The sequence below is a fragment of the Canis lupus genome, chromosome 25 (assembly GCF_011100685.1).
Source record: "Canis lupus familiaris isolate Mischka breed German Shepherd chromosome 25, alternate assembly UU_Cfam_GSD_1.0, whole genome shotgun sequence".
NCBI lineage: Eukaryota > Metazoa > Chordata > Mammalia > Carnivora > Canidae > Canis > Canis lupus.
The window spans coordinates 34935963-34956583 of record NC_049246.1 but is presented as its reverse complement, the minus strand read 5'-3'; the positions used below and the strand labels follow the sequence as shown (position 1 = coordinate 34956583).

At 37.4% G+C, this 20621-nt stretch overlaps 1 protein-coding gene across 2 annotated transcripts in view; it reads left to right on the top strand.

Annotated features, from left to right (window-relative positions):
• The window catches only part of PPP3CC (protein phosphatase 3 catalytic subunit gamma), an 81957-nt gene that overhangs the window by 23147 nt on the left and 38189 nt on the right, over nucleotides 1–20621 (top strand). For both annotated transcript variants that reach the window (XM_038573849.1, XM_038573848.1), the window contains exon 4: nucleotides 13065–13176. In XM_038573849.1, the coding sequence (XP_038429777.1) occupies nucleotides 13065–13176 (112 nt within the window). The remainder of the gene's footprint in view (nucleotides 1–13064; nucleotides 13177–20621) is intronic.

Below are 20621 nucleotides of genomic sequence, written 5' to 3'. Positions count from 1 at the left end.
GTGATAACTACACTTATGTGGTAAGCACTGCATATTGTATAGGATTATTAAATCACTATGTTGTACACTAGAAACTAATATAATATTGTATATCAACTGTAGTTCAATAAATAAGATAAAAAGGGAAGCAAACATAGCCTAAAAAAGAAAAGATTCCTACTTTCTATTCATATCACGTTTCAATAGACAGTCAAAAGTATGGATTTTGAAAGACAGATTGAATGTGTACTTATTTGTGTATTTGTTAGCATGAAGAGGTTTTAGAAGCTGACGAGAAGAATACAAAACTTACTAAATTTTTAGTTCTATTTAATGAAACATTTTTTTAAAGATTATTTATTTATTTATTTATTCATGAGAGACACACACACACAGAGGCAGAGACACACACAGAGAGAGAGGCAGAGTCACAGGCAGAGGGAAAAGCAGGCTCCTCGCAGGGAGCCTGATGTGGGACTCAAACCCAGGGCTCCGGGATCATGCCCTGGACTGAAGGCAGCGCTAAACCGCTGAGCCACTCAGCTGCCCCAATGAAACAACTTCTTAAAAAGATAATATTGTACCAAATCATCTTCAGATTATCAACTCACATATTTATAAATAGTTTCAATGCATCAGTATGTTCAGTAAAGCATACATCAAAAAAAATCCATAATGATTTTTATATACATATACTATATTCAGAATATTTTCTGTTATATATTTTTTTCCTCATTCACCAACAAATGTTTCCTGATTGCCAACTTTATGGCAGGCTCTTAAGATAAATTAATGGGGCAGCCCCGGTGGCCCAGGGGTTTAGTGCCACCTTCGGCCTGGGGCCTGATCCTGGAGACCCGGGATCAAGACCCACGTTGGGCTCCCTGCATGGGGCCTGGTCCTCCCCCTGCCTGTGTCTCTAGCTCTCTCTCTCTCTCTCTCTGTGTCTGTCATGAATAAAAAAAAATTAAAAAAAAAAGAAATTAATGAATAAAATTCATGATTTCTATTTTTTGTTTGTTTTCTTTTTAAGATTCATGCTTTCAGGACACCTGGATGGCTCAGTCAGTTAAGCATCCAACTCTTGATTTCTCTTCAGGTCATGCTCTCAGGGTCATGAGACTGAGCCCCTCGTGGCTGCATGCTTAGCTGGGAATCTACTTGGGATTCTTTCTCTCCCTTTGCCCCTCCACGCCCTCTATTCCCCATGTTCACACACTCTCGAAAATAATAAATAAATCTTTTCTTTTTTTTTTTTAATTTTTATTTATTTATGATAGTCACACAGAGAGAGAGAGAGAGAGGCAGAGACACAGGCAGAGGGAGAAGCAGGCTCCATGAACTGGGAGCCCGACGTGGGATTCGATCCCGGGTCTCCAGGATCGCGCCCTGGGCCAAAGGCAGGCACTAAACCGCTGTGCCACCCAGGGATCCCAATAAATAAATCTTAAAAAAAAAAAAGATTCATGCTTTCTAAAGGAGCTGACAGTCTATTAGAAAAGATGCACTTATAAACAGATCTTTCAGTAATCGTACAAAAATGCTGATTTAATTTTTTGCAGTATTCTTCATATTAGGAACTGGCATATTGCCTGACAGTAGACACTGAATCTATATTTGTTGAATGAATGAATGTTAATAAATCAGTTTCATTTTATCTTGTTATTTGATGTTTGACTAACTTAAAGGATTTTTCTGGAATAGCTGAAGAGATAAATGGATTAAAACTGTAAAGTGACAATGCTATTTTTTTTCCTTTATTTTTTTTAGATTTTATTTATTCATGAGAGAGAGAGAGAGAGAGAGAGGCAGAGACACAGGCAGAGGGAGAAGCAGGCTCCATGCAGGGAGCCTGATATGGGACTCAATCCTGGGACCCCAGAATCATGCCCTGAGCCAAAGAAAGACCTTCAATCACTGAGCTACCCTGGTGTCCCAGTGACAATGCTATTTTATCCCAGTTTTTTTTTTTTAATTTTTATTCATTTATGATAGTCACAGAGAGAGAGAGAGAGGCAGAGACACAGGCAGAGGGAGAAGCAGGCTCCATGCACCGGGAGCCTGACGTGGGATTTGATCCCGGGTCTCCAGGATCGCGCCCTGGACCAAAGGCAGGCGCTAAACCGCTGCGCCACCCAGGGATCCCTATTTTATCCCAGTTTTAAAAGTAAACATCAGGGTGTATGTAGTGTTAGTTGGAAGTCACTTATTTGTAAACCCCTAAGGTTATAAACTTCTGTAGGCAACAGATTAGTCCAATATAATACAAGTATATATTTGAACCATTTTTTTATCAGTGTCCTTGATAAGCATGAATATGATGTTTTTGTCAAATGGATGCAAATAGGTAATGGAACCCTTATTACAATTTTTTGTTGTTGTAAATAGTTCACTTTTTTTTTTTAAAGATTTTATTTATCCATGAAAGACGAGAGAGAGAGAGAGAGAGAGAGAGAGAGGCAGAGACATAGGCAGAGGGAGGAGAAGCAGGCTCCATTCTGAGAGCCCAATGTAGGACTCGAGGTGCCCAGGTACTCATAAATAGTTCATTTTTGTAGAAAAATTTGGAAATGTAGAATCTAAGAAAACAAAAACTTTTGGGACACCTGAGTGGCTCAGTGGTTGAGCATCTGCCTTCGGCTCAGGTTGTAATCCCAGAGTCCTGGGATCAAGTAAGTCCTGCATCAGGCTTCCCTGCATGGAACCTACTTCTCCTTCCTCTGCCTATGTCTCTGTCTCTCTCTTTCTGTGTCTCTCATGGATAAATAAATAAAATCTTAAAAGAAAAAAAACATTATAAATCAGATATAATCCCTGTTAACATCTTGTATTTTCTTTCTTTTTTTTTTTATAAAGATTTTTTTTTGGGTAATCTATGTCCAATGTGGGGCTCAAGCTCACAACCCTGAGACCAAGAGTTGCCTGCTCCACTGACAGGCACCAACATCTTATATTTTATTATAGTCTTTCTTCTTCTTTTATATATGCATATATCTTTTTTAAAGAAAATTGAAATCATTTTGTACATTTCCTTTTTGTAGTCTTTTTTCTCCACTCAGTATTGTATTGAAAGCATTTTTCTCTGTTATTTGGAAAAATCTCTCCAAAATATGGCTAATGGTAAAAATATCATAAATTACTTCACCATTCTCCTATTGTTGGATAATTATTAGCAGGTAATTTTTAGCAGGTACTGCTTGTTGCCCAATAATTTTTAGCAGGTACTGCTTGTTGCCCATCTTTTCTCTCCTTCTTCCTTACTATCAAAATACCTATTTTGTTCAGATAAATGAGATTGGGGGTTTAGAGAGAACCTTGATTTCAGGAAAGGAGGCCCTTTAACCCAACCTCAGGGAATGAATTCTAATTGGTCTGAGCTACTCATGTGAATTAATTCCCTGTCATCAGTGATTGGTCTAGGGTAAACATGGGATTCTGTTTTGCCCAGTAATATGTAATGGGAACTCTGCTGTGTATATTTTGGTGTGAGGGTGCACACACACTTGGGTACTTTGGAATACTTGTTTCCAGATGAAAAGACTCTCGCAAGGTGAAAGCTTTTGAGCACTATTTCACCTTGTCATTTCAAATGTACTGTAGCAGCCACTTTGTGGCCATGTGGGAGGAAGGGCTAAGAATGAAAAGCAGACTTGCTGTGAATTACAGATCAAAGAGAGAGGACATGGTTTCTTGGTGACAGTACTGAGCTGATACACTAAACTGGGCATCTGATTTCTTGTTTCTTCCTAAATTACTTAAATGTCTCTGTGGCTTAAGCCATATTTAATTGCATATTTATTATTTTTACAAGTGGTCATTTTCTAGTTATTTCCATTTTGCATATTGCTGCAGTTAATATCTTTTCGAATAAATTTTTAATAGCATTTCTGATATTTCCTTGAGTCATATTATTTTTTTTTTAAGATTTTTATTTATTTATTCATGAGAGACAGAGAGAGAGAAGGGGAGGGGGCAGAGACATAGGCAGAGGGAAAAGCAGGCTCCCTTCAAGGAGCCCCAAGCGGGACTTGATCCCAGAACCCCAGGATCATGAACAGAGTCAAAGGCAGATGCTCAACCACTGAGCCACCCAGGTGCCCCAAGAAGTGAGTTTTTAAAAATATTTTATTTATTTATTCATGAGACACAGAAAGAGAGGCAGAGATATAGGCAGAGGGAGAAGCAGGCTCCATGCAGGGAGCCCGACGTGGGTCTCGATCCCAGGACTCCAGGACCATGCCCAGGGCTGAAGGCAGGCCCTAAACCTCTGAGCCACCCAGAGATCCCCCTGTCTTTTTTTTTTTTTTTTTAAGTATAATTAACACAACGTTATATTGTGTACAACATAGTGATTCAACAAGTTTATAAGTTATGCTATGCTCACCACAAGTGGAGCTAACATACGATGCTAGTACAATACCATTGACTGTATTTCCTATACTGTCTCTTATTTCTTTGACTTAATCATTCCATAAGTAGAATCCTATACCTCTTACTCCCTTTACCCATTTTGTCAGTCCCTCCACACACCTCCCCTCTAGCAACTATCAATTTGTTCTCTGTATTTATGAATTTGATTCTGCTTTTTATGTTTATTTATTCAGTTTTGTGTTGAATTCCACAAGTAAGTGAAGTCATACGGTATTTGTTTTTCTCTGCCTGACTTATTTCATTTAAAATTTAATGTAGGGATCCCTGGGTGGCGCAGCGGTTTGGCGCCTGCCTTTGGCCCAGGGCGTGATCCTGGAGACCCGGGATCGAATCCCACATCAGGCTCCCGATGCATGGAGCCTGCTTCTCCCTCTGCCTGTGTCTCTGCGCCTCTCTCTCGCTCTCTGTGACTATCATAAAAAAAAAATAATAATAAAATAAAATAAAATAAAATTTAATGTATATTTTTTGGGGAATATTCTGTGCAAGTTGATATATATCAAAAACAAAGTCAACCAAAAAAAAAAGTCATCTAAGTATATTTGTGTATGTCCACATATTTAAGTTTCTTGTTTGTTCTGCAGTGTCCTGAAATGTACATATATTTTGATACAACAGTTCTATTTTTTAGAAATACTGCAGATGTACACATAATTATGTACAAAGACATATGAATGAATAGTTTGTCAAAATGCTTGAGAAGTCCTACTGTCATTTAATGAGCTGGCTCCAGGGAAACATATCATCCAATGTGCAGGAAACTCCTGAACAACAAAGAACCACGCTTTTCAGATTGTCAGTACCTCTGTAGAGAAGCACCATTAAATTCTGGGGATGGAGATGAACAAGCAAAGCCAGGTCCCATACATGTTTTCTAGTGAAAAGGACTTCATTGTGTATTTGTTTATGCCTGTGAAAATCAAATCAGGGTAATGGGCCACAAGGATAACTAATTTAGTTGGAGATTAGGAAAGGCCTACTTGAGTTAACATCTGAATAGAAACTTGAATGACCTGAGGGAATGAGTCTTGCCTATGCAGTCCGGGTTGAGGGAGGGGTGAGAACATATTAAGTATAAAAGCTCTGAGGCTGGAGGAAGACTTATGCAGTCCTCGAATCATAACAAGGCCAATTTTGCCAGAAAGAATAATGAGTAAGGGGAAGTTGTAGGTGATGTATCAGAAAGATAGGCAGAGGTTAGATGATGTCAGCACTTTCAAACCATAGTAAGGGATTTATTCTGAATGCAATAGGAAGCCATTGGAGATTGATTGTTTTGAGCTGGGGAGTGACATATTCACATTTATATTTTAAAACAGTTACTCTGAGGCACCTGGCTCAGTCTGATGCCAACTCTTGATTTCTGCTCAGCTCCTGACCTCAGGGTTGTGAGATGGAGCTGAACCCTTGTCAGGCTCCTGCTGTGCAGGAAGTCTGCTTAAGATTCTCTCTCCCTGGGCAGCCCTGGTGGCTCAGCGGTTTAGCGCTGCCTTCAGCCCAAGGCGTGATCCTGGAGACCTGGGATCAAGTCCCACGTCAGGCTCCCTGCATGGAGCCTGCTTCTCCCTCTGCCTGTGTCTCTGCCTCTCTCTCTCAATGTGTCTCTCATGAATAAATAAATAAAATCTTAAAAAAAAAAAAAAAAAGATTCTCTCTCCCTCTTCCCCTTCCCCCTCCTTCTCTAAAACAACAAACAAAACAAAACTAGTTACTCTGGCTCTTTTGTGGTAAACTGACTGTGGAAGCCTAAGAGTGGGTACAAGGAGGCCAGTTAGGAATCTAATCCAGTACATGGGCAGGAGATGTTGGTGATTTAGATTAGGCTTATTCATAAGCACCTGGGATTTAGAAGAAGTTTGAAGTCTTTCCTTTTTGGGAGGTGGGAAAATCTCAGTTCAAGTAATCAAGCTCATCAGGTCATGACACATTTATTACTAATCATTGCAAAGTCCCTGTCTTATTTTTTTTTTCTTATCTGTGAACTCTATTTTTTTCTTCCTCTTGCTATTATGTATATCTCTGTTATGTTTAGTATATACCTCAGAATACATATAATACATTACATTAATTTTTTAATATGTAAGGTTTTGGATAAAGTATTTAAATTTTATATAAGTTTTTTTGGTGCTATTCAGTGGTCCTCAAACTTTAGCATGCATCATAACTCCCTGGAACAGTTGCTCAAAAACAGATTACTGGGCCCCACCTCAGAATTTCTGATTCACTTTCTGATATAGAGTCTGAAAATCTCTATTTCTAACAAGTTGCCATGTAATGCTAATGCACCACATTTGAGATGAATATGACCACACTGAGAACTACTGCTGTGGCTTTGTTTCTGTTGATTTGGGTTTTCACTTATGATGTTTATAAGATCTATCCAGATTACTGTCTCTCGGTCATTGCTTTCTGCCTGCTGTGTAGTTTCCATAGTATACCTATATGACATTTTAGTTCCTTATTCTCAATGGTGGACAGCTAGTTTGTCTGTAGTTTCTTTCTACAGTGAACATTGCTGTGATAAATATTCTTATATAGGGCAGCCCAGGTGGCTTTGCGGTTTAGCGCCTGCCTTTGGCCCAGGGCCTGATCCTGGAGACGTGGGATCGAGTCCCACATCGGGCTCCCTGCATGGAGCCTGCTTCTCCCTCTGCCTCTCTCTTTCTGTGTGTGTCTCTTATGAATAAATAAATAAAATCTTAAAAAAAAAATTCTTATATAAATCCACTGATATTCCCATGCTTTAGTTTCTCTGTGGTTTATGAACAAGAGTGGAATTGCCAGGGAAAAAGGTATATACTTTTATACTTGAAGGTATATACTTCATACTCTATACTTCATACTTGAACTGACGATCCCAGATTCCTCTTCAGAATAGTTGTACCAATCTATATGCCTACCTGTAGCACCTAAGAGTTCATTTTTCCTTACAGTCCTCTCTCCAGAATTTAGTTTTATCTCACTTTCTAATATTTAGCGAAAATGTCTCCAATTACTAATGAAATTGAGCATCTCCTCATATGTTAGCTTTACAAACATATTTCCATATGTTTTTATTTTTTATTTTTTTCCACATGTTTTTAAAAAATAAATGTACTTGTCAGTGTATATTGCCCCTTAAGTGCTACTTTATTTGGGTCCCACAGATTTTGGCATGTATTGTTTTTATTATTATTTGGTATTTTATATTTAAGAATTCTCTTTAACCCTAGGATAATGAAGTAGTTTGGTTTTTATTTCCAGTCATGCAGGATTTTTTTTTTAGAGTTAGTATTTTGTTACTGATTCTAATTAATATAATTTAGAGAACATAACCTGAATAATATTCTTTGGAATTTATTGAGACTCCTTTCCTGAGGTACCTACTAGATTTTTGTGACTATTTTTTTTTTTAAGTAATCTGTGTACCCAACATGGGGCTTGAACTCACAGCCCCAAGATCAAGAGTCACATGTTCTGCCAACTGAGCCAGCCAGGTGCCTCTTTGTACTATCTTGCATATACTTGAAAATAATGCATTGTCTTTGGAATTGTTCCCTGTAACTTTCGTTATTTTTATCTGCTTGAACTAGGAGTTACTTTTTATGTGTCAAAATTGCCAACTACAGTTACTGATTGTTGGATTCTCCCCCTAGTCCTGTCAATTGTTGCTGTGTTTTGAGACTATGTGTGAGATATGTATATTTCATAATTAGTATATATGATTGGTTTCATTATTTGCAGGTTCTGTATTTGCATATATGTCTCCCTGATAAAATTTATTTTAGTCCCCAATTCAATACACCTAGTGATTCTGAGGTCCTAGGCCCTCTCACCAGGAACTGGGAAATATATATAAGCATACCAACCTGTACATTTTTATTTGTTTCTGTATTTCTCTTATATACCCTAAAAAGAATGAATTTTGATTACAGTCCAACCATCACAAGATTTAGTCTAGCCTTCCTCCTTTCCTACTCCCATTATCTACAGTATATTCACTTGTCTGTTCAATCTTAGTATATCCATAAAATAGGTATATATCAGCCAGTTCATACTGTGAAAACAGATTTCCTAACTAGAGATACAGTGTTTGTGTACATTTCTTTGTGTCTTTAGTCTTGTAGTAGGCAGTCAAAATACTATTTTCCAAAGTTACTTGGGTTCTTTTTCCCCATACCCTTCTTTGTTGCTTTGATATCTATTTATAATACAGTTAGGGTTATTACTGTTTGTATTCTGTTTGGGGTTTCTTTCACATGCTGGTTGATTTAATTATTTATTTTGGGAGACACATGTAAAACATTACTGTTGTTCTAGGAGTCAAAGCTATCCAAAAGGTTATCCTTTGAGAGGCACTGCTCTCTCCTCAACCCTCTTAAACTGTCCCCAGTGCCCCCTCCTTTCCACCCCTTTCCTCTGTGCCCACTGTAAGTAACTTTAGTTTCTGACTTATCCTTCCTGTAATTCTTCTGCACAAATGAGTAAGTACCTATGTCTTTTTGTATCCCTTCTTTATTACAGAAACAGTAGCATACTCTTTTGTACTTTACTTTTTTCACTTCATACTGTATTTTAGAAATTGCTCCAAATCAGTTTATACAGCTCTTTCTCTCTGTTTTGTGTGTGTCATAATTTGCTAAGCCTTCTGTCCAATGTATGGTCATTTAGGTTGTTTCTGAAATGTTGCTATTACAAGCAATACCACAGGGCACCTGGGTGGCTCAGTGGTTGAGGATCTGCCTTCTCAGGTCAAGTGATCCCCAGGTCCTGGGATAGAGTCCCACATCAGGCTCCCCCCAGAGAGCATGCTTCTCCCTCTGCCTATGTCTCTGCCTCTCTCTGTGTCTCTCGTGAATAAATAAATAAAATCTTATAAAAAATAAACAACACCACAACTTTGTATTATTATTATTATTTGGAGGTATATCTTCAGGGTAGGTCAAAAGTTAAATGAATATGTAGTTTTAGCAGTTTTTGCCAGTTTTTTTACTGTACAAATTATTTTTATTTTATTTGTAGATAGTCAAATTTATCCATCCTTTAAACAAATTTTTTAAAAGATTTTTATTTATTTATTCATGAGAGACAGAGAGAAAGAGGCAGAGACACAGGCAGAGGGAGAAGCAGGCTCCATTCCATGCAGGGAGCCCGATGTGGGACTCGATCCCGGGACTCGATCTCGGGACTCCAGGATCACACCCTGGGCCAAAGGCAGGCGCCAAACCGCTGAGCCACCCAGGGATCCCTATCCATCCTTTAAAAATTTTTTTTAGGGCAGCCCTGATGGCTCAGCAGTTTAGCGTCCCCTTCAGCCCAGGGCCTGATCCTGGAGACCCGGGATCGAGTCCCATGTCGGGCTCCTTGCATGGAGCCTGCTTTTCCCTCTGCCTGTGTCTCTGCACCTCTCTCTGTCTCTCATAAATAAATAAGACTTTAAATAAATAAATAAATAAATAAATAAATAAATAAATAAATAAATAAATAGATAGATAGATAGATAGATAAAATTTTTAAAAATTTATTCAGGAGAAAGAAAAAGCACAAATGGGGAGTGAGGTGGGGGGCAGAGAAAGAGGGACAAGCAGAGTCCCCATTGAGCAGTGAGCCTGACATGGGCTGAGACTCAGGACCCTGAGATGATGACTTGAACTGAAGGCAAATGCTTAACCAGCTGAGCCATCCAAGAGCCCCTCCATCTTTTCTTTTTTCTTTTCTTTTCTTTTCTTTTCTTTTCTTTTCTTTTCTTTTCTTTTCCCCTAGTTTTTTTTTAATTAATATATTTTTTTAAATTTTTATTTATTTATGATAGTCACACACACAGAGAGAGAGAGGCAGGGACACAGGCAGAGGGAGAAGCAGGCTCCATGCACCAGGAGCCCGACGTGGGATTCGATCCCGGGTCTCCAGGATCGCGCCCTGAGCCAAAGGCAGGCACTAAACCGCTGTGCCACCCAGGGTTCCCTGCCCCTGGTTTTTTTTTATCATTAGTTAAGATCAAGTTTTTCCCCGGGGTGCCTGAGTGGCTCAGTGGTTGAGCGTCTGCCTTTGGATTAGGCGTGATCCTGGAGTCCCGGGATTGAGTCCCACATTGGGCCCCCTGCATGGAGCCTGCTTTTCTCCCTCTGCCTATGTCTCTACCTCTCTCTGTATCTCTCATGAATAAATAAATAAAATCTTTTAAAAAAAATCAAGTTTCCCCCTACATTAAGGGTACAGAACTCACCACTTTTTTTATAGAACTTGCATGATTTCATTTTGATACAGTTAGCTCCCTTATCCATTTGTCATTTATTATGTATTACATGAGATATAGATCTAATTTTTTTTTGAAATGGCATCAGATGACCCAGAGATATTTATTAAGAAATCCATCATTAGGGGCACCTGATGGCTTTGTCAGTAAGCATCTGACCAGCTCAGGTCGTTATCTCAGAGTCCTGGGATCAAGTCCCATGTGCAGCCCCACAAGGAGACCCACGCTGAGCTCCCCACTTAATGGGGAATCTGCTTGTCCCTCTGCCCCTCTCTATGTTTGTGTGCAACGATGTGCTCTCTCTCTCAAATAAATAAATAAAAACTTAAATCCATCATTACCCTCAGTGAACTAGGATGCTACCTTTATTATATACCAAAAAATTTGTGTATACTTGGATTAATTTCTGAGCTAGTTTATTCCACTGGTATATTTATATATGTGCCAGTACCACTGTTTTAATTATAGAAGCTTTATAGTATCTCTTAATGTCCAGTAAGACTAGTTCCCCTCCATTCTCTGTCCACCCATAGTTCTCATTTTTCAGTGTTTTTTTCCTGGCTGTTTCCTGGCTATTCTTGCATGTTTATTTTTCCATAGAAAATAACTTGTTAAAAAAAAAAAAAAGAAAATAACTTGTTGGTATTTTTTTTGGAATTACAATGATTTTATAAATTAGGAAGAACTAAGGCAGAATCATCCTATCCAAGAACAAGGGATGTTTTTCCATTTGTTCTTGCCTACTTTTGTGTCTTTCAGGAGGGTCTTAAATTTTTCTTGGTATTAATTTTGTACAGTTCTTGCTAAATTTGTTCCTGTATGTTTAATCTTCTTTGCTGCTATTATAAATGGCAGGTGTCCTATTTATTGGTTGTGTATATGAAGGCTATTTATTTTATATATTAATTTTATATCCTGCCATGTTACTGAATTCTTTTATTATTTGAGTTGGGTTCTTTTTTTTTTTTAAGATTTTATTTATTTATTCATGAGAGACACAGAGAGAGAGAGAGAGAGAGAGAGAGAGGCAGAGACACAGGCAGAGGGAGAAGCAGGCTCCATGCAGGGAGCCCGATATGGGACTCGATCCCAGGTCTCCAGGATCAGGCCTTGGGCTGAAGGCAGTGCTAATAAACCCCTGAGCCACCCTGGCTGTCCTGTGTTTTGTTTTTGTTTTTTTTTAAGATTTTATTTATTGGACGATCCCTGGGTGGCTCAGAGGTTTAGTGCCTGCCCCTTCGGCCCAGGGCCTGATCCTGGAGACCTGGGATCGAGTCCCACATCAGGCTCCCTGCATGGAGCCTGCTTCTCCCTCTGCCTGTGTCTCTGCCTCTCTCTCTGCCTCTCTCTCTCTCTCTCGTATGTGTGTGTGTGTGTGTGTGTCTCATAAATAAATAAATAAAATCTTTTTTTAAAAAAAGATTTTATTTATTTATTTGAATGAGAGTAGCCAGAGAGCATGAGTGGGGGAGAGGCAGAGGGAGAAGCCGACTCCTTACTGAGCAGGGAGCCAAACATGGGATTCGGTCCTGGGACTCCAGGATCATGACCTAAACCAAAGGCAGATGCTTAACCAACTAAGCCACCCACGTGTTCCACTGAGTTAGTTTTATCATTGATTTTTTTGGGGGTTTTTGGATATACTATTTTTTTTTTGGATATACTATTATTATATATATTCTTCAAATAGAGTTATTTTATTTTTTCTTTATCCATTCCTTTTTTTTTTTAATAAAGATTTTATTTATTCATAAGAGACAGAGAGAGAGGCAGAGACATAGGTAGAGGGAGAAGCAGGATCCCTGCAGGGAGCCTGATGTGGAACTCGATCCCAGGACCCCCGGATCATGACCTGAGCCAAAGACAGACACTCGACCACTGAGCCATCCAGGTGCCCCTCTTTACCCATTCTTTGTTTTTTTTTTTTCCTCTTTACCCATTCTTAAACCTCTAATTGATTTCTTTTGTCTAAATTAATTACCTGTACCTCTAGTACAGTGTTGAATAATAGCAGAGATAGTGGATATCCTTGCCTCATTCCTTATTTTAATGGAAATGTCTCTGGTGTTTCTTCATTAAATAAAATACTGATTTTAGGACCAAGAGTGTGGGGGTAGGGTCAGTAGGTGGCTTTGTCACAGAGTTATAGATATTTGGATAGAACATTAAAATATAAATTAAGAAGAGGTATGTATGAAACTACTGTCTGTCAGATTTTAGAGCAACAGTATGTCACATTCAAAAAGTTAGAAAGTTGTGCTCGCTTCGGCAGCACATATACAAAAAGTTAGAAAGTTTCATGTCTCAATTTGAGAATAGCAATGAGATATGCCATTATAGCAGGTCATTTGAATTTCTATAAATTATCCTTATGCATTATGGTCACAAATAAAAATATATCCTTATTTTTGTCTTATAGTGTGTGCTGTTTTTGTGGAGTTTAAAGATTAATCATCCCAAAACAGTATTTCTGCTTCGAGGAAATCATGAATGTAGGCATCTTACAGAATATTTCACCTTCAAACAAGAATGTAAGTATAATCACTTTTCCAGAACTTTTTTTTTTGAAGTAAACTCTACCCCCAGTGTGAGGCTTGGACTCAAAACTCTGAAATCAAGAGTCATATGCTCTACCAACTGAACCAGGCACCACATAAATTTTTTAGTTACCGTTTGTCAATCCCAAAATGAATCAAACATAAACTAAATTAATGGAACTCAAATGCCTCCTATTTATTTCTGGTAAGAACCAAGACATTTGTTTTCAAAATAACTTCTGTGGTTTTCCCCTATGTATGTAAAGTAGTACATTTGGGGTATTTGGAAAACATAGAATAGTCCAAAGAAGATAAAAGTTGTCCACAGTAAAACCACTTAAAGATAATAACTATTGGGCAGCCCTGGTGGCGCAGCGGTTTAGCACTGCCTGCAGCCCAGGGCATGATCCTGGAGACCCGGGATCGAGTCCCACATCAGGCTCCCTGCATGGGGCCTGCTTCTCCCTCTGCCTCTCTCTCTCTCTCTCTCTCTCTCTCTCTCTCTCTGTGTCTCTCATGAATAAATAAAAAATAAAATCTTTAAAAAAAAAAGATAACTATTATCTCACTATTTGAGAGGTAGTCTTTTCTGTATACATAAAAACCTATCATGAAAGAGTTCAAATGCATGTATATTTGTACGTTTTCAAAATAAAATTGGGCTTTTATATGCACTGCTTAATAAATTGTGCCTTTCACTTTAATAAAATTTCTCTGTATCATTAAATATTTTTAAACAGGATTTTAAAATGTTATTTTAATATTTTTAAAGTATTCCATCTTATGAGGTGCCTCGGTGGCTCAATCATTTAAGCATCTGACTTCTGCTTGGGTTGTAATCCCAGGATCCTGGGATAGAGGCTTGCTGAGCAGGGAGCCTGCTCCTCCCTCTCCCTCTGCCACTCCCCCTGCTTGTGTGCCCTCTCTCAAATAAATAAATAAGTTCTTAAAGAAAAAAAAAAAGGTCTTCCATCTTATGAATGCACTATCATGTAGCCAGTTTAGTGACAACTGTATGACATTTCTGTTGAATGACATTAATACTGTAATAGTTTAAAAAAAACTATTATTAAAGGTAGAGTTTTTTAAAGTCAAAATATTGGCGATCCCTGGGTGGCTCAGCAGTTTAGTGCAACCTTTGGTCCAGGGTGTGATCCTGGAGACCCGGGATGGAGTCCCACGTCAGGCTCCCTGCGTGGAGCCTGCTTCTCCCTCTGCCCTCCCCCCTCTGTGTGTCTCTCATGAATAAATAAATAAAATCTTAAAAAAAAAAATTGCTGTTTGATAAAAAAAACAAAAAACGTCACAGATTTCTTGGACCAAAAAAAAAGATTTCTTTGACCAGAATCTAGGTACTCACTATTGACTCTTAACTAACATTCAATGTGAATATTAATCTATTGGGCTTGTTTGAGAGAATTTACCCCAGGACATTTGTACTTAGTATTTCTTGTTTTCCCAGTTAGCTATCTGTTCATAAGACCTATGTCCTTACTTCACTGATGTCATCTCAGAGACTTTCTTCCTTGGTTGCTTTTTCTAAATTATATATATCATCATTTTACTCTCATACCTCGCCTTTTTTTTAATATTATCTATCAACACCTGGATTTTTATATAAGATTTATATTTTTAAAAATAGATTTGTTTATTATTTTTCTCTCCTACCATAATTTAAGTTTCATGACAGCAGGGACATGTTTTATCCACTGTTGTTTTTCCATAATAGCGTCTAATAACTCCTAGGAGAGGGTAGCCCCTGTGACTCAGCGGTTTAGCACCGCCTTCAGTCCAGGGCGTGATCCTGGAGCCCCGGGATCGAGTCCCACATCGGGTTTCCTGCATGGAGCCTGCTTCTCCCTCTGCCTGTGTCTCTGCCTCTCTCTGTGTATGTCTCTCATGAATAAATAAATAAAATCTTTAAAAAATAAATAAATAACTCAAAAGAGATGCTTAAAAATATTGGTTGAGTTAATTTGTTGAATGAATGATCATCTAGAATTTGTACTTTGGGCACATATTCTCAGAAGACAATTACTAAGTTAGAGAGCCCGAACATTTTAAAGACTTGATACATACTCTAACTAGCCCTCTATAAAGATTTATCAATTTATACGTTAGGGAGTTTTTGTATTTTTATATAAAGTGAGAAGAAATAGAACCCACAAAATTTTAACACTTTTGATTTCTAAAATGTTAGCACATTCTTTATAAAATAAGGAAGCTCTGAGATCTACCTCTTTCCCCAAATAAAACTGAATATATACAAATGCTTTAATGTCATATAATTGATGATTTGATCATGGATTCTACTTTGCTTCCTATTTAGATTTCTCTTTATTATCTTGGAGGAATAAATCATAAAATATTTAAAGTTTTATTCCCAAAGAATATTCAAAATTGAAAAAAAAAACAACTTTTAAATTTATTTCCCAAGGTTCAAGAGTTCATCCAATCTTTCTCCCCCAAATCCCTTTATTTACAGGTAGGTAACAACTTAATAGTGTTCGACTCATAGTAACTCTTGTTATTGAAGCTTCCTACACTGGAGTTGGCAGTTGTGATGACAGTCTGTCTCCTAGTAGATTCTGAAAGAAAAGGTCATTCGTATTAGAATGAAAAATTTAGAGTATGAACACTTAAAAAAAAAATTCCTCTGACAGGACAGTCAGCTACAGGTGGGCAAGATAGAGATCATTCCAGCCCTTGGGATTTAGAATACAGTTCAAACCAGTAGGTAACAACCACGAAATTTTTTTAAAAATTAGATCTACGTTGGTGAGTGTTTAAATTGGTATAAAGTATTTGAAGAGTAATTTTGGAATGTCTGTGAAATTTCTGATCCAGCATCTTGGCTTCTAGCAATTTATCATGCAGATTATATACTTTTTTATATATATATACATTTTTTAATGCTGTATAACAAATCACCACAAATTCAGCTGTTCGAAACAATGCATTTATTATATCACAGTTACTGTAGGTCAGAGATCCAGGCAGAGTGTGGCTGAATTCTCTGCTCAGGGTCTCCCTGAGCTGAAATCCAAGTGTCACCAGGGCTGCAGTTCTCATCTGCAGCTTGGTATCTTTTCTAAGCTCACCAGTTATTGGCAGTAGGCAGTTCACAGTATCGATGTTTGCTTTCTTCCAGACAGCCTAAATGCATATCTCTACCGCCTTCTGTGATCAACCAGCTGGGGAAAACCCTTTTCTTTTTTTCTTTCTTACAGATTTTATTTATTTATTCATGAGAGAGAGAGAGGAAGAGACATAGACAGAGGAAGCAGCAGGGGCTCTTTACAGGGAGCCCTAGGTGAGACTATCCTCAGACTCAGGATTATGCCCTGAGCCAAAGGTAGACCTCAACCGCTGAGCTACCCAGGCATCCCAACCCTTTGCTTTTCAAAAGCTCACTTGATTAGGTCAGGTCCACCTAGCAGAATCTCCCTTTTGCTGTAATGATATGTAGTCATAGGACTCTCAACATAGCCACAAATTCCACACTCACTGCTGTAGGTCATTGCTGTTCATTTTAGAATTCTGCTTACTATACTCACAAAGATAATAGGTTATGCATGTATAAGGATGTATGATAACAATTATAGTATTAATTGTAATAGCAAAAAAGGAAAACAACAAAAAAAGAATTTGAATATAAATGAAGGACTACTTAAATAAGTGAGAATACATTTTAAAGAATGGAATACTAGGCAGCTATTGAAAGATCAAGGTGGGCCTACATGTACTGATATGGAGAGACGTTCAAATATATTGTTAGGTGACAGGATCCCATTTGCAGAACATATATAATGCCATCTCCTTTGTAAATTAAAAATATATAATGTTTAGAAGAAATGTATAATAGTTATTACCTGTGGGGAGTTGGGTCAGCGTAACTTGTATTTTTAATTTTATATCTGCCTGTGGTATTGCTAGAGTTATTTTTATAACTACCATGTACAACTATTACAATAAAATTTTTAACTGGTAATTTAGAATCACCTGAATGGGCCCCAAGCACTTAAGAGGCTTTTTTAAAGCTCTGCAGGTAATTGTGCTGCATGCCGCTGGTCTAGAGGCTTTGAAAGTATCTACAATTTGTCATTTGAGAACCGCTTCACCAAATAGTAAAAATTGGAAATATTTTGCATTGTTTTTATAAACCAAATATGGGGATATTACTCATTACACTTCTCTTTTCTTTACCTGGGAAAATTAAATAATGCGTATCAAGCCATTAACAAAGGTTCTGGAATGATCAGTATGTAGCAAAAAATAAGTCATAAGAAAGCTGCCTATGAATGCCTCTGTTCTGAATTAAGGGTCAGGTTTTTTTAGGTAATATTTTATCCAATCCTTCCTCTGTTTGCTCAGAGTTCTTTTTTTGACTAGTATAAATTGGTTCAGACTATTTTTAGAAGACGAAACAATACAACATTGGGAGAAAATTTTTTAAGTATTTCATTTTACACAGAATTTCTTATCTTAGGTTTTTATTTGCTTTTCACATGCTTTAATTTGTCAAACCAGGTTTCTTTCTTTTTTTCTTATCTATAGAGATACTCCAGTTTCAGTCAAATACTGCATATGAAATGTGGATAAATCTTGGAACAAGCACATAAATACACTTTCGCATTTTATTCTTATGAACAAAGATTATGTGTGCTGCTTTGCATGGATGTTTTCACTGATAAACTGTCTCTCTTAAAGGGCCATTGTGGCTTTTAGAATCAGCACCTTACAATTACTGCTAAATGATGCTTAGTTTCTGAGTGTGCAGCTGCAGTCTTGTGACTATTTCTAAGGATCGCAGGTGAAGATTGGTTTTTTTCTTTTTTTTTTCTTACATCAATTCTTAAGTTGCTTTACATTACAGTTTTTAAAAAACATTCCTTTCAAACCCAGAGATAATTTGAGTAGCAAAGAAAAATAGAAGTTAACTTTTGACATATCATTTATGGTTGCAAAAGCATTGTTTTATTGTTATATACTTGAAAAGTGAACCTAATGCTTTTATGATTCCATCTCATAGCAATTTCTAAAGTAAATTAATTGTTGTTTCCATAAGCCATTTTTTGATATTTAATTAAATAGCTTACTGACAAGTTCTGGAAACTCCTCTTGTAATTTTGCTAATGAAAACAGTACTGTAATGACAGGTTTATTTTTTTAAAATAAGTATTGCTTGTCATTAATTATAGTATTATTTGTAGTACTAAGAGATTGGTGTGGTTAAATTGTGGTATATCCATAAAGTGAACTACTAGCCATAAAGTATTTGTGTGCTTGTTCCAAGATTTATTCACATTTCAGATGCAGCATTAGAATGAAACAAGCATAAAAAATAATTACAAACTCTTCATATAAAGATGTGGCATGATCTCCAAAATATGTTAAGTACAAAAAGCAAGTGTAAAACAGTGTATATAAACTACCATTTATGTGAAAAACAAAAGGATGTTTTGAAAAGAGAATAAATATGTGCATGTGTATGCATAGGGTATCTTTGTAAAGATCTCCAGAAAACTAGAAATACTGGTTGCCTGCGGGGGGTGGGGGGGGTGGGGGGGGGGTGGCAGGAGTAGAGGTTTGTAGGAGGCTCTGTATAGCCTTTTATAGCTTTTGTATTTTTTAACCATGTAAATGTAAATCTTTTTTTAAATAATGAAAGCAAATGTAAATGAAGATAAGTATATAATCAGTGGCTAGACCAGGTCAGGGTTTCTTGCAAATAGTGTTGACTCTCAAAATTACTTATAGGGCAGCCCGGATGGCTCAGCGGTTTAGCGGTTTAGCGCCGCCTTTAGCCCAGGGTGTGATACTGGAGACCTGGTATCGAGTTCTGTGTCAGGCTTCCTGCATGGAGCCTGCTTCTTCTCTGCCTGTGTCTCTCTCTGCCTCTCTCTCTCTCTCTCTCTGTTTTTCTCATGAATAAATAAATAAAATCTTAAAAAAAACCACAAAATTACTTTTAAAGAATATTGTTGAAACTTTGTTAATATTGTAGTGTTGATACTGGTTAGAACTTGTATCATCAGTGTGATCCTGTGATTGAGGTACGTTTTTCCTTTATTATGGAAATGATTGTCTTATGGAATGTAGCTTAAAATTTGTCATGAAAATAAAACACTGAGTCAAGTAATTTAATTAACCTTTGGGAATTATATGTTTGGCTATTTAGATTCTCCTATTAAATATTTAATTTGAAATAATGATTGGGAAGAGAACTGCATGGTTTTAAGAGCATGAATAGGTTCAGTTTCCAGCCCAACATCTGGCAAGTAGACCCAATTTCTTTAGCTTTTTAATGAAGATAGTAATAGTACTTGTTTCATAGGGTTTCTGTGAAGATAAAATAAGGTAATTATATTAGTTAATACTTACATAGTACCTACTGTGTGCCAGACATTATTCAAAGCATTTTACATATATGAATTCATTTAATCTTCACAGCAGCCTTGTAATGTAGGCATGTATTGTTATTATGCCTATTTTATGGATGAGGACATCAAAGCATAGGGAGCTAAGTCATCTGTGCTGAGTAGCATAGCTAGTAAAACAAGGTTCAGATCCAGGCAGTCAGGTTCCAGATTGTTCTCTTGACCACTGTGCTGTGAGGAACACTTTTTTTTTTTTAAGATTTTATTTATTTATTTATTCATGAGAGACACAGAGAGAAAGGCAGAGACACAGGCAGAGAGAGGAGAACCAGGCTTCATGCAGGGAGCCCGATGGGGACTCAATCCCGGGACTCCAGGATCACACCCTGGGCCAAAGGCAGACGCTCAACCACAGAGCCACCCAGGCGTCCCTGTGAGGAACACTTAACCCAGATACACTGTGAGCCTTCAACAAATTCAATAATAAAGGTAATATGATAATATATATTATTATAGAAAGTTAATATATCTCATCAGAGAAAACACAAATAAACTAAGCCAAAGAAGAATATAGATATCATCTTCAGTCTAACCCCTCAGGAGATAAGTGTTGGTGTTTATATACCTATCCATATACTTTAAGAAAATAACATTTTGTAAACTATTTTGGTCATGTGTTAATATAACATTTACTTCTGTTTTGCTTAATTTGATTTATAACCTCCTGGTTTTTAAAAATTTTTATTAATTTTTAATTCCAGTATAGGTAACATGTAGTTTTATATTAGTTTCACATGTACAATATGTGATTCAGCAACTCTATATGTTACTTAGTGCTCATCATGATAAGTGTACCCTTAATCCCCATCACCTGTTTCATCCATCCCCCCCCCACTCACCTCTCCTCTGGTCATCATCAGTTTGTTCTCTATAGTTAAGAGTCTGTTTCTTGGTTTATCTCTGTCAGTTTTCCACCTGTTACTTAATGACATATTTTCTGGATAATTGTAGAGACCCCACCCTCTGCCCACCGGAGTGTTTCTTTGTTCTTTAACCCCA